Source organism: Penicillium daleae (genome assembly GCF_028827525.1).
Source record: "Penicillium daleae strain IBT 16125 chromosome Unknown utg000006l_segment0_segment0, whole genome shotgun sequence".
In the NCBI taxonomy this organism is placed as follows: Eukaryota; Fungi; Ascomycota; class Eurotiomycetes; order Eurotiales; family Aspergillaceae; genus Penicillium; species Penicillium daleae.
In genome coordinates, this window is record NW_026623154.1 from 2599830 (window position 1) to 2612466 (window position 12637).

The 12637-nt window shown below is 53.8% G+C and overlaps 6 protein-coding genes across 6 annotated transcripts; 3 read left to right on the forward strand and 3 right to left on the reverse strand.

Annotated features, from left to right (window-relative positions):
* Nucleotides 1–21: 21 nt before the first annotated feature.
* N7458_006634 (uncharacterized protein) lies at nucleotides 22–1395 on the reverse strand (the record flags this gene model as incomplete). Its single annotated transcript, XM_056910016.1, has 1 exon — nucleotides 22–1395. The coding sequence occupies one exon, from the start codon at nucleotides 1393–1395 to the stop codon at nucleotides 22–24; it is 1374 nt and encodes a 457-aa protein (XP_056765720.1).
* Nucleotides 1396–1657: 262 nt separating this feature from the next.
* On the forward strand, nucleotides 1658–3078 carry N7458_006635 (putative proline-rich, actin-associated protein Vrp1; the record flags this gene model as incomplete). The annotated part of the gene is made up of 3 exons (XM_056910017.1): nucleotides 1658–1783; nucleotides 1863–2466; nucleotides 2489–3078. 3 exons carry the CDS (start codon nucleotides 1658–1660, stop codon nucleotides 3076–3078), a joined length of 1320 nt encoding a protein of 439 aa, XP_056765721.1.
* Nucleotides 3079–3818: 740 nt separating this feature from the next.
* On the forward strand, nucleotides 3819–4195 carry N7458_006636 (U6 snRNA-associated Sm-like protein LSm8; the record flags this gene model as incomplete). The annotated part of the gene is made up of 2 exons (XM_056910018.1): nucleotides 3819–3849; nucleotides 3924–4195. 2 exons carry the CDS (start codon nucleotides 3819–3821, stop codon nucleotides 4193–4195), a joined length of 303 nt encoding a protein of 100 aa, XP_056765722.1.
* Nucleotides 4196–6471: 2276 nt separating this feature from the next.
* N7458_006637 (uncharacterized protein) lies at nucleotides 6472–7581 on the forward strand (the record flags this gene model as incomplete). The annotated part of the gene is made up of 1 exon (XM_056910019.1): nucleotides 6472–7581. The coding sequence occupies one exon, from the start codon at nucleotides 6472–6474 to the stop codon at nucleotides 7579–7581; it is 1110 nt and encodes a 369-aa protein (XP_056765723.1).
* A 1722-nt stretch (nucleotides 7582–9303) lies between these two features.
* On the reverse strand, nucleotides 9304–10859 carry N7458_006638 (protein ERV29; the record flags this gene model as incomplete). The annotated part of the gene is made up of 5 exons (XM_056910020.1): nucleotides 9304–9376; nucleotides 9433–9497; nucleotides 9563–10056; nucleotides 10209–10321; nucleotides 10468–10859. The coding sequence occupies 5 exons, from the start codon at nucleotides 10857–10859 to the stop codon at nucleotides 9304–9306; spliced, it is 1137 nt and encodes a 378-aa protein (XP_056765724.1).
* A 445-nt stretch (nucleotides 10860–11304) lies between these two features.
* N7458_006639 (uncharacterized protein) lies at nucleotides 11305–12461 on the reverse strand (the record flags this gene model as incomplete). The annotated part of the gene is made up of 2 exons (XM_056910021.1): nucleotides 11305–11969; nucleotides 12062–12461. 2 exons carry the CDS (start codon nucleotides 12459–12461, stop codon nucleotides 11305–11307), a joined length of 1065 nt encoding a protein of 354 aa, XP_056765725.1.
* Nucleotides 12462–12637: the final 176 nt, after the last annotated feature.

Below are 12637 nucleotides of genomic sequence, written 5' to 3' on the forward strand. Positions count from 1 at the left end.
ATAGTACAAAAAGTTCTCCGTCTACTGCATACCTTCCATCAACTCTGTCTTATCCAGAATCATACCCCGCATGCCAATAAACTCGCGCAGACTGTCCCATTCTTCGCCCGTCTCCTCTCCATGCATATAAGGATCTTGGAATCCCCACGCGCAACCGACCTTGTCTAATGCAGCGCGCTCCTCCTCGCGGAGCCATCGATGCCGCAAAGGAACGCCAGATAACCAGGTGACGCGCTTCATCTGGTCATTCGCGGTAGTAATGGCTAAAATGCCCATGGAAGAGGTACCGGCTACATAGGCAAGTGACGCGGCGAAAGCAATACCAGTTGCCGTGCTAGGATCCATAGTGTTTTGGAACGTTGCTGCCCACGATGCGAGTGTGAAGCACGCGGCCGGAGCAGCAGCCAGACCAGCCAAGGGAACGGCAGCCTTTCGGAAGACCTTCGCGCGATGGAAAGCAGGTGCGCAAAAGGTGTTATCGATCATTGCGAGTACCAGCGGGAGATTCTTTTGCTTGATAGCGACGTCGATGGCCTGGTTTGCCAACTCCGCGGAAACAGCGCTGTTCACATCCTTCGGGTTTGCCTTGTGAAATTTAGGCGGGTTACTCTTCTCCTCGGGAATCGGCTTGTTGGCGTATAGATGGAACACCTCTGGCAGGTGCTCGGCCCGATTCAAGACACATTGGGCCCCAACATAACGTTCCAGTGCTGTGGGGGAGATGAAGACCTTTTTGTCTTTGATTATTTGCGTCATGCTATCGGAGACTCGGTCTGCCAGTCCGCGGAGGGCTTCTTCAACCTCGTGTGGCTGCGTCGCGGATCCCTGCTTCTCCTCCATCTCCAATAGTGAAGAAATTGCATTCCCATCACCGCTCGTTGACTTGTCATCGCGTAAATCCCAGTATGGCGAGAGTGACTTCACTGTTTCTTCACATTTGAGAAGGGCGTCCTCCACGTCTTTATTGGCAGGCACTTCGCTAGACTCTAACAAATTCAATGCCGCCGCTTCGCAGTCCCGTGTCATTTTAACGAGATCTTCAAGAGAATAGTGAGGCATTTCGTTGACTCCATCATCGGTATTCGTGCCAGAAAGCTGCTCGCTCGGGTTCTCGGCTGAGCTCGACTCGGGTTCCACGGGCTTCCCAGCCTTTTGAGAAGCCAGACGTGACTTGTACCGCGTGGCAGCAAGCGGAGATGCCAACTGCCGTGGTCCATTCGGGCGCGACGGTTGCAATCCGAGATTGCTACGTGAAGCCCGACTTTGGGGGTCCGCGGCCAGTCGAGCGAAGGGAAGGGCAGGGCGCGATGTCGAGGTTGAGAATTCACAGAACTGGCAGATTGCAGCTCTGTGATGCTGAGCGCCCCGGCGGGCTCTCAAAGGAATTCGGTTCATGGCAATTGGGTAATCGCAAGGCCGCGCAAATGGTGGCTGTGGTCGCGATGGATGCAGGCGGCTATCTTTTTCTGATAGGAGGCTCCAAAGGCGGAGACTTGGCCTCGGGCCCGTTCACTCGCCTTACACTGACGTCTATGCTTCTGCCTTAAACGCCGCTCCTTCTGGTCAAGGAGACCACCCTTGTTCATCTTCATATCCCTTCCTATATTACATGCCACATCTACCTAGGACCATAAACTGACCACGCGCTGTCGTCGATATGCCTGCTCCCCCTCCTCCCCCTCCGCCGCCGCCGCCGCCCGGAGGTTTAGGTGGCCCTCCCCCGCCGCCTCCTCCAGGAGGAAGCCTGCCTGCTAGGCCTTCGAAGAATGAGGTGAAAGGTCGGGTATGTTTGAGGTTACTCCAGAGCTGTCTATCAGCGAGGTGCTTGACTTTCTGGGAGAAAGAGGCTAACAAGAGGGTAGGGCGCGTTGCTATCAGACATCCATAAAGGCACTCGATTGAAGAAGGCCGTCACCAATGATCGATCAGCACCACAACTTGCAAGTTCTGGAGGAGGCTCAGCTGCACCACCTATCGGTGGCGCACCACCAGTTCCTGGGATGAAGGCACCTTCAGGGCTTGCACCACCCGTTCCGTCAGGTCCCGCTGCGAATCGGTTACGAAGCAACAGCGAAGGAGTATCTGGGTCAGATGGAGGAGCCAGGGGTCCGGCAGCGCAATTAGGAGGTCTTTTTGCAGGTGGAATGCCGAAACTACGCAGTCGCGGCGGAATCGACACTGGAGCCAACCGAGATTCACCATACATGTCCGAAGGTGAAAGCACGCGACCTCCAACTGCACCAGCTCCCAAACCTCCTTCAGCTCCTCGTCCTCCTGGAGCACGCCCACCACCTCCGCCTTCTTCAGAGTCATCACCTGCTCCCGCTCTCAATCCGTTGATTGCCAACCTAAAGAAGGCTCCCCCACGGCCGGCACCAAGGCCATCATCTACAATCTCTACAACCTCCGCCAAGGGCGCGCCAGACGTCCCCCCTCCTCGCGCTCCTCCACCACCCCCCGGGGGGAGTCAAGATCCCACCACCTCCAGGAACGCGAAGGCCTTCTGGAGCCCCGCCGCCTCCTCCCACAGCTGGTCCAGCGGCTCCTCCTCCTCCACCACCACCTGCGCCTAGTTCTTCGCGGGCTCCACCACCTCCTCCAGCTGCACCTGGTCGACCAACACCTCCACCTCCCCCATCCGGGGCTCCCGCATCAATTGCTGCCCAAGCAGCTCGCGCTGCACTTGGCTCCGTCAGCTCCCCAGCGGCACCTCCCCCTCCACCACCCTCTGCTGCTCCAGCAGCTCCTCCACCACCTCCCCCGCCAGTCTCAGCTCCCGCCCCTCCACCCAGCGAGCCCCCTTCTCGCCCATCTCCAGTTCCTTTGCGTCCGATCTCATATGAGCCTCAGACGCCTTTAGATCCCAGTGCATACACACTTACCAATGGTGGCTCATCTTCTGCACATGGCTCCCGCACCGTATCCACGCACGGTCCAGTCCGAATAGACGACAGCCGGTTCAAGTTCCAGAGTGATGGACTACTCCCCAAGCCTCGGCCTTTTACTGGTGGAGAACGCAGGTACCGAGCTGGACGAGGGAGTAGTGTACCATTGGATTTGAGCGCGTTGAGTGGCTGAGTGCATGGGACATTGCGGGCGATATCGTGCACAGATAGGGATTGTTATACATATAAATTGTTTGATACAACAGAAGATTTCCGGATCAATATGTAGATCATTACGTATATGCTTTTGTATAAACTTTACTTGCATTTATTCCATATCAGGTCAATCTCATTGTTGTGTCGAGGATGGGTTTGTCTCGATGCGATGGCCCATGAAGCTTAGCTCCAACACGTGACCTTTCAATGCCAATCAGTGCAAACAACCTCAAAGAACTCCGAGATAGTCACTCTCAATCCCACCTCCAATTCAACAAGAGCTTTCAATCTTACGGTTCTGTTATCTGTGGCCCCGGTATCCGATCCCTCCGATACCTTCCAGCTCTCACCCTCATAGGCCTGGCCTCGTGATATCAACATCAACCTTCGAGTGCTCCCGGACCGCGAATTTCGGCATCAGCTTCACACGCAAAGAACGCAATTTGCCGCATTCAAGCCCGATTCGGACTCTGGATACCCGCAGACTTCTGCAAAATTTAAGATATCTCTTGTCTTCCAATAGACAACAAGCGCGCTGCAAGACAACCTCGATCTCTTTGCTGCGAGAAGCTGCAAAATCGCTATCGCTGGCCGCAGTATAGACCGGTGCAGGCCTGTCTCGAGCTTCAATAGCAGCAGCGCAAGCGACACACCGACCCGAGTACCTCACTGCATTAATTGAATACCCGGCTTCGTCGACATACAACCTCGCCCACCATGTCTCTCCCTCTGATGTCCCTCATTAATAGTACGTTCCAATCCTACAGCCACATCCCGACTACAAACACCAAAGACTAACTCACTCTTTTACTCTCATCGCAGAAAAAGTCCTCATCCTCACCGTGGACGGCCGCACACTCCTCGGCACCCTCCTCTCCACCGATCAACTCACCAACATCGTTCTCACCAACACGGTCGAGCGCATCATCCGCACCCCAGACGACGACGAGCCCTCAGCGCAGGTCGAGCACGGCTTGTACCTTATTCGGGGTGATAATGTGGTAGTCTGTGGCGAGGTAGATGAGAAGATCGATGCGGATATCGACTGGTCAAAGGTTAAAGGACAGGTTATTCGGGATACGAAGAATGCATGAGCGGGATGTGCATGGCTGAGGCTTTGGTTTGATTTGCACGCGTTTGGGCGTTGGTGGTTTGGGACATTTTCTTTTTTATTTTCTTTGCATGAGATGCGCCGAGGAGATGAGCACTCTGGTCTGTTGGGGGATGCGCTGGGCTCCTGCTGGGTGTCTGTATCGTGTGCCTACGCCATGCATCTCCAAAAGACGGTCGATTTGGTTTCGCCTACAACTGGCTCTTTTCTTTTCGTGTTCGTCTGCCTAGGCCGAGCATGTTCTTTTCTTCAGTCGCAATCGCGTGACAAGCACCGACTTGGCGAGTATGCTACTACGCATTTGATTTGGACGTGATACATAGGCCCCGACATTTACATTTCGACTTCACATGCGATGATGCCCGGTGCTAGGTCCTTGGAGCTTGGCATTCACGCGGTTGGCTGCAAACATGCAGGGATCTACAGCACGTCGGGGCTTTGGGCACGGGAGTCGGGAGAGAGGGAACAATGACATAGGCAGAGGCGGACTCGACGGATACAGGAATACTGGAGAAATACGAACAGCCAGAGGACAAAGAAGCTTATGGGTCGTCTCGAGAGGAACATTCCGCAATTCTTTAGAATCGGGCGGGGAAGGCCATCCGGGCGTGGAATGGGGCTTTTGTTGGGGAATCATCTAGATACGTGTGGCTGCGAGGTATGCCCAGGATACTTTGTACTTACCGCATGTATGGTGCAGCATCTATGTTAAGGCCTCACCTCAGATGATATCGTGGAAGCATAATCGACTTACCGCCAAATGGCGCAGTATGATCCTTATCATATACAAGTCTCTATATGGACAGATTCGATATCGAATGTCTGACCTGACAGGCGGGCCTGATCCGAGTCTTACAGACATGAATTGTTGCCTAACGAAGCCTCAATGGAGTCTCGACCCACAGCGCTGATGTGACACGAACTCGATGGAGCAGGGAGCACGTTGTCTGAAGTGCAGAATTGTACAATAATACTAATAATAATCATACTGTTGTCAACTTGTCATCATCCTTGATCAACTCTCCTGCCCCTTTTTATCCCGTTTGCGGCGCAGTGCCCCCACACACGGGACGCAGGATTGATGCCAAGCGCAGAATGAACGTTTACATTCCCTCGTATGGCGGACAGTGTAATTCTCGAGCACTTTGAAATGTGTAATATTGCGAACCTTGAGGATCCCTTTGAGGAGAGAGCAGTTCCAGACAGGGATTGAGATCTGGCCCGTCGAGGTGATGGCTTATTGTTGCCCGATCGCAGGAATCGTACAGTCGCGCTATGCGGGTTCTTGGCGCCAACCGGTTGTTAGGAGGGACTTGGTTGCGGTCAATTTGCCGGTTGGAAGTAGTTAGATTGGTTGGTTTAGTAGTGAGTTAGGCCGACGTGGTCACTCATAGCCATCACTCATGGATTCCCTGATGAATTGGGTGTATGAGGTGTCCATCGGACGTTGAATTGACGCATTCGTCTGTGAAGAACCAGTCAGAAACCTTAGACTGAGCATCTGAATAGGTCCTACCGCAAGCAGGATCAGGATTGAATATTGAAGAGGGGAATCAGTACTCCCACTAACTTCTTAGCAGTCCTTGGCCAGTTTGAGGGTCCCAAGCTACCGTCGTATGCGAAATACCTGGGGAGAACCGTGGATGGCGGGTGTGTCATAAATGTATGGACTGGTATGGAGTCCGTGGTGTCTGGCCACAAGTCCAGCATTCAACTTGGTTTCACTGCGGGCGGAGTCCTCCACCCGTCCACAGTGGTATGGTAATTTCGGTAATTTCGGTAATTCCCGTACCATCCGCCCCATCCGCCCCCAATGCCCCCCAGTCCCCCGTTCCCCTCAGAATCTACCGACTCCTGACCGTTTCATCCTGACCCCCTCCTCCCTTCCAACCCTCACTCTCTCAGCTTTCTCTTCCCCTCTGACTCTCTCACTTTCTTACTTTCTACCTTTTCCTATCTTTTTGTTACCAAAACCCCCTCCGCTGGTCGTTGGGCGTCTCAATTACTTCCGACTCTGCCTGCGCTACCCAACCCTCCGCCCTCCGCCCCCTATCCGCGATTTACCTCAGCCCTTCATGTGGACTCTAGTATCACAACGAAACAAAGATCCAATACCGGGCTCGACTCAACACTTCTCCCGGGCTGAGACCCCGTCGTGAAGCGTGTCCGGACTATTTCAAACACCCTCTACCACACAAGATACTAGAGAAGGGCATCGTTACAAACAGAAAGGGTTAACCCCCTCCCCCCGCGTCGGCGATGTGGCTCTATCGGGGCGCGCAGTCCGCGGTCTTCTACTACGTGACTTGCACACCATGTGCTATGAGCATCGACCGTCGGAAGCGCAAGAAGGATGCCGCGCGAATCCAGCGTCTCAATGAGAAGGCCGCGGCCGATCTCGTTACCGATCAACCCCGGCCATTTCCGCAGGCGACCGCCTTCAGCACTAATGAAGGGTGGACCGAGGAGATATCATTAGGACCTGGGCCTCCGACTCGTCGAGGTGGAAACCGCAACCATGCGAGGACGAACAGTGGGAATACGGATCAAGGTTCGCTGTCGAAGAAGGATAAGAGTGGCGGCCTCATGCAACCTCTTAACGATCGGTGGAAATCTATGCGGTACCAACGTGAAGATGAGCCTCTCTGGGGTCAGGAAGTTCGGGGTTCGTCGATTGGCTTCTCGGGTCGTGGTCGTACCGATCATCAGGAGCCGCCCAAGTATTATGCAGCGCATGTACCTCCTGTCAATGATCTACATCCGCCTATCGTGAGTGGGCCCCGCAGCCGCGCCGAAACGAGATGGATGCTCCAACCACCGCCCAGTGCGAAGGTCATGGCTGGCAAAGAACGATTCGATATGTCCTCTCCTCGCGATAGTATGGGTGGCTTTAACGACTGGCCATCCCGCACTATCAGGGGTTGCGCCATCCAGGAGGAGGAGGCTGAACACATCAGCAAGGAAACTGAGGACGGCACAGTTGATACAACCGCCGTCCAGCAACAATTACCTCGTCGACCATCCGTATCTCGCGTCCGCGCAAGTTTTGAAAGTGCTATTCGCGACGACTTTGATCGACCTCGGGATTCCCGATCCGACTCCATGTTCTCCATTGCCGACGATCAATCCTTCAGCACTTCGTGGAAGTACCCCGACACCCCTACGACACGGCCAGCTTCCGATTCCACCGAAGGCAGCATCAAGGCACCTCGTCCACAAATCTCAAAGACGTTGTCTACCCTGCAACGACCGGATGGCCCCAAGCACAAGGTCCACCTGTTGCACCTAGAGATCAACGATGACCGAGACGAAGTCGCTGTCGGCCAGCTAGAACCCATTCGCCCGTGGCGCTGGAGCATGGATATATAATTAGCGACTTCCCTTTTTCCATCTCATCCACCTTGCCATCCCCATCCCTTCATCCGCAACCTAACCTAACCTAACCTTCAATCTCATACTCCCCGACCATCCACCTTTCTCCCTATTCGACATCTTTGAATTCTTCTCTAGCGCCAAGACGTTTCTGTTTGACGAAAAGCACAGCGCATTCCTGGGTTATCATTTGGTTCCCTCTCACCCTTTCCCCCCAGCCAGCAAGACCATCCCTCCTTTGGGCCCGCACGGCTGGACCAGATGCCCCCCAGCAGCGACGGATGTCACCAAAAAGTCCTAGTTGGCTTGAACGAGAAAATTGTTTCCACAGGGCGGCGAAAAAGAAAACAACTACTTTATATCATTCCTCCCAGCTATCAAATGTTGGACACCCATTTCTACCTACCCTCCCGACCCTCCTACTGTTCCTTCTAAGCGCATCTCAAAAACACCGAGATTATCCTTTTCCTTCCCCTCTTTGTTTACCTATTCTTATTGGCGAACTATCCTTTTTTTGGCCTTTTCAGCTACTGTACCCTCCTTTGGCTTATCCTCTAGATCGCCCTCGCCCTTCTTTCTCCTGTATCATAATCACCTTCTTCCGTTCTGGTACATACATAGCACATACATAGCATGATGAAAAATTGGACTTGGATTTTTGAATCATTTCAGCTCTTTATTCTGTATATCTAGACTGACGGAGTCTCCTGCATTCAGTACCTTGAGTAGTAATGACCTACCCTTAGGCAGTGCCCGGATGTACCTATGTATAGATTTGTAGGGCGGTGTTAACTGGGTTCCCAATCTGGTAACTATATAGGTGCTAAGCCACCACTGGCAGGCTCGGAACCTTAAACTGATGTCAGACCATACAAGACCAACCAGCATCTTGATCGGGTAGACAAGAAGGATAACCAAGATAGGGAGGTGAAGTCGCAGTGAATCTTGTAATATGTCTCCTCGCTCAAAGGATGGTCTCCTGCTGAATTGCCAGCAAGTCCTCTATTGAACATAAAAAGCAATAACACCGGCCTCGTGAACGTTTCAAAATCACCGAATAGGTTCTATAGTATATAAGATGGAAATAGGTGTCGCTCGTGTAGCGAAAGCCCTGTCAATAAGAGGAAAGCTTAAAAATGCTATACCCTACAGTCCGAGGATCTCAGGCGCAGAACAAATATACTTATGACTTCAATGCAACTTATCATTCATGATAGATTCGGCGGTAGTCCATGTCAATGACTTACAATCATGGCATGCAAGGGACATATCTTTTTGCTCGGAACAAAGCTAAGGTGAGAAAAAAAAAAGGAAAACGCAGAAGGGCCCGGAAGGAAGAGTATGGAGGGGACATGAGGGAACACCGATTCAGTTCCCTTGAGGTATTGGGAGGGACTGAGAAACAAAAAGGAAAGCAGTTCAGAAAGTCAGTGCATGCAAAATGGCGGAAAGAAAGATGGAATCTGATAGCTCTTCCAATGAGCCTAGATGGCGAATGAAAGACTGCTGGCACAAGAGTGGTTGACTAACCTCCCCGGGCCAGTCTAGTAGAGGCAAGGGATTGTGTTAGTTTTGCGGGTGAGAGTGAGAGGTCAGATGAGAGCCGGCTTTCTTGGACATCTTCCACACTTGGTCTTTTCTCGGTCTGCCATTGATTGCAGGATGTAAGAGCTCGTGGAATATATAGAGAGAAGCAGAATTGTCTTTCTCTACTCCAACCTAGTAGACCTTCTTCTTCTCGTCCATGCTCAATTGGCCTGGACCCATGTTGACCAGGAGAAGGAGACCGCCGCTGACTCAGAAATTAGAAGACTGAATAAAAATAGATCGAGGGAACTGGAGACGTACACAATCGACAGAATTTGGAAAAAGTCGTACTTGGCAAAGTCCTTGTGTGGGTGGTGGGGGTGCAGCTGTTTCATAGTCAGTCAATCTGAGACAAGTCCCAATACCACCAAATGAGAGGTTCCAATCATACCGTCCAGAAGTTGTTTACGAACACGTTGAAAACGCTCAACAGCACCACGAGAATGATAGCACTCCACTTCGCCTTGAAGCCGACAATGACCATCACACAGGCGACGAGACCGAACAGGCTAACCAGAACGCGCCAGAAGCTCCACTGACCGGAGAAGACGAATCCGATGAAGAGGAAGATCAGCAGCACGCGCCCGGCGAACTGCACATACATCTTGCGATCCTTCTCGTCGAGCTGGGGCAGGCCGGCGGGCACGAACTTCTTGCGCACCCACGAGTCCGACAGCACCATCAGCAGACCGCCGACGACACTCAGATTGCGCAGGAAGAAGTTCAAGTCGAAGATGAGGCCGTATCCAAGTCCCTGAGTAATAACAACAGCCAACAGACCCGCGACGGCGTACTCGGTGCGCTTGCGGGCGATCACGAGGAACGAGCAGACAGACATGGCGATAACATTGACGATCAGGAACATGTGCGTGATTCCCCAGGGAACTATATCCAACAATAGACGAGTTAGATAAATTTGTCGCGTTGGAGTTATTTTAAGCCTGATTCCTCTGGGGTTGGGCGCAAGCCGCCCACCAGCCACTGGGGGGAAGCTCGTGCGGGACAGAATCCAGGGTCCGAGGTTCAGGGTGTCTTACTCTTCCGGAAATCACGTAGGTAGGTGAGCTGGTCGCTCCATTGTGTAAGAATGCGTAGCGAGTCCTCGATAAAAGTGACCACGATCAGGAACCGGCCGATCGCAGGGAGATACCTGCAGAGCAAGAGAACACGGTGTCAGCGCATGCCTGAAGGTCCCTTGTTTGGGGGACACAACTGGGTTTCGGGGGGCCGAGGAAGCTGACAAGCAGCGACAAAATGGTCATGTTGGACCCGAATTATATCCAGGAGCTCACGTACGGCTTGACAGGGTCTGCCAATGAATCCAACCAGTCCTCAATCTTGCTAGTCTGCTCGCGGATCGCATCGAGGGGGCTAGGGTCGCTGGTGGCATCTGCGCTACCGGGCCCGCCAAACGGGTTCTGGTGGCCGAGGTTGTAGCCCGCAGTGCCACGGATTTGGGCCATGGCGAAGGAATTCGAAGAGGAGAGGTGGTTGTGAAGGGTTTTCGAGAGGAGATTGGAGCTTCCGAGAGGGTTGGAGAAGGTCGAAGGTGGTGCAGGGAGGGATGGATTCGAGGGAGTAAATACAGGGTGGAGACGAGTATACAAAGCGGTCCTCTTCAGGCCACGATGCCCGGAACTCGGCGCTAGTCCCGTTCGGGCTACTGTGACGACAACGAAACCAAACATGGGGTGCGCATTCTATGTATATTCATTCTAGACATTCTGATCCTCTTTAAACATTCTTATCTCTCATCAGCGTGGGGCCTCTACATTCTCTACACGATCCACCGTGCTCACAGTTAAATGCTAAAAAAAAAGCATGCTTCCATTGTGATACAGTCGATACTAAAAAACACAAGATGTCCCAGGTGTGCTTTTTGTGCTCTCCTCGCACGTCGATGTCCCCGAGGGAGAGCGGCGATTTTCACACAGTTTGCACTGGAGCCACTCGTGCCCGCCCCCTGTCACGAAGGGGTGAAGTCGGGCAGACGAGGATTGGAAATTGCCCACTGGGCCACACTCCCGAAACGCCAAAGCCAAATCAATCGGTAATAGGTACAGGGTCAAAAGAGTTCAAAGGTGAAGAAGGAAGATATGAGGTATGGACGGGCTTGAAGCGTGGTAAGGGAAATCAAGCGGCCCAGTCCGAGTCCAGTGGGTGGCCCTTCTCACGAGAGCGGAGGATGTCTGGGAGATAGGTAGGGGTCACAGTCACACGAGGCTCAATGGGGGCAGGGGCCACGGGAGCGGGCTGGGACTCGGAAGCACTAGCCTCGCTGACGCTCTCGTCAGCCTTGCCACCCTTCTTCTTGCTGACCTTCTTGCTGGAGACGGTGGTCCAGTCATCGTCAACGCTGGAGGCTCCCAGGATGCGCAGCTGCTCCTCCTCAGAAGGCAGGTTCTGGTCCCACTTCTTCTGAGCCGGAGAGGCGGTGGAGGGCTCAAAGGTGTCGAGGAGCTGCACGGGGGCAGCAGCAGGAGCAGGGGTAGCAGCGGGCTGAGAGGAGCCGTTGACTGCGGGCTTTGCGCCCTGGGTCTGCCAGGCGTTGCTGGTAGGAGGCTTGGAACGAGCAGCCTCCTGACGCTCCGACTCGCGAGCGGTGTGCAGCTGCTTTTCCAGCAACTTTCGGCGCTCCACTTCAGCCTCCTGGACCTGCTGCTTGCGCGCCTCGTTCTTGAGTCGGTTCTGGCGCTGCTTCTTGGTCTCCACCTGCTTGAAGTTCTGCGCCTTTTGCTTCTTAGCCTCAGACTCGATGTTGCCGGTCACGCGGAGGACCGAGGCGCCGGGAGAGGGGCCTCCAGCATATCAGAAATGTATCCAGCGGAGGGGACGGTAGCGACAACCTCGGGAGAAGCAGCGGGGGAGAGGTCGTCATCTGCGTCGGCACCGGTGGTCGAAGAGGCGTGGGAGCCGCTCTCGAGCGGAGCGGCCTTCTTCGCCTTCTTCTTCTGACTCTTGGAGGAAGGCGCGAGAGCGGGGGAGGTGCCGTTCTTGATGGCAGCCAGACGGCGGGCCATCTCCTTACGGTCAACATCCTCATCGGGCTGGTCGTCCTCGGTGGTCGGGGGTGAGACCACAGTCTTCACCTCGGGCTTCTTGGCGTCAGCCGGCTCAGGTGCCTTGGGCTTGCGCTTTTGCTTCTTGGGTGCTACGACGGCCTCTGATTTCTCCACAGCAGCTCGCACTGCGGTCTTGGCCTTCGGGGTCGAGCCATTGGTGTAGTACCAGCCGAGACTACCTGCCACCACGAGCAGAATAGCCCAGCTGAGATAGGGGTTCATGGTCATTGAGCTATTGCCAAGTTCAGCGTCAGTGTCTGTCACCCGTTACCTGCGGATATATAATACGATTTGAGCGCAGAACGTACAGTTGAGAAGAAGCCGTTCAGGCAGGGAGGTCGAGGACGGAAGTCGTACTAGTGGCCCGCGCGGGTCACAAGTTTCCAAGGTAGGACAGCGGTTCA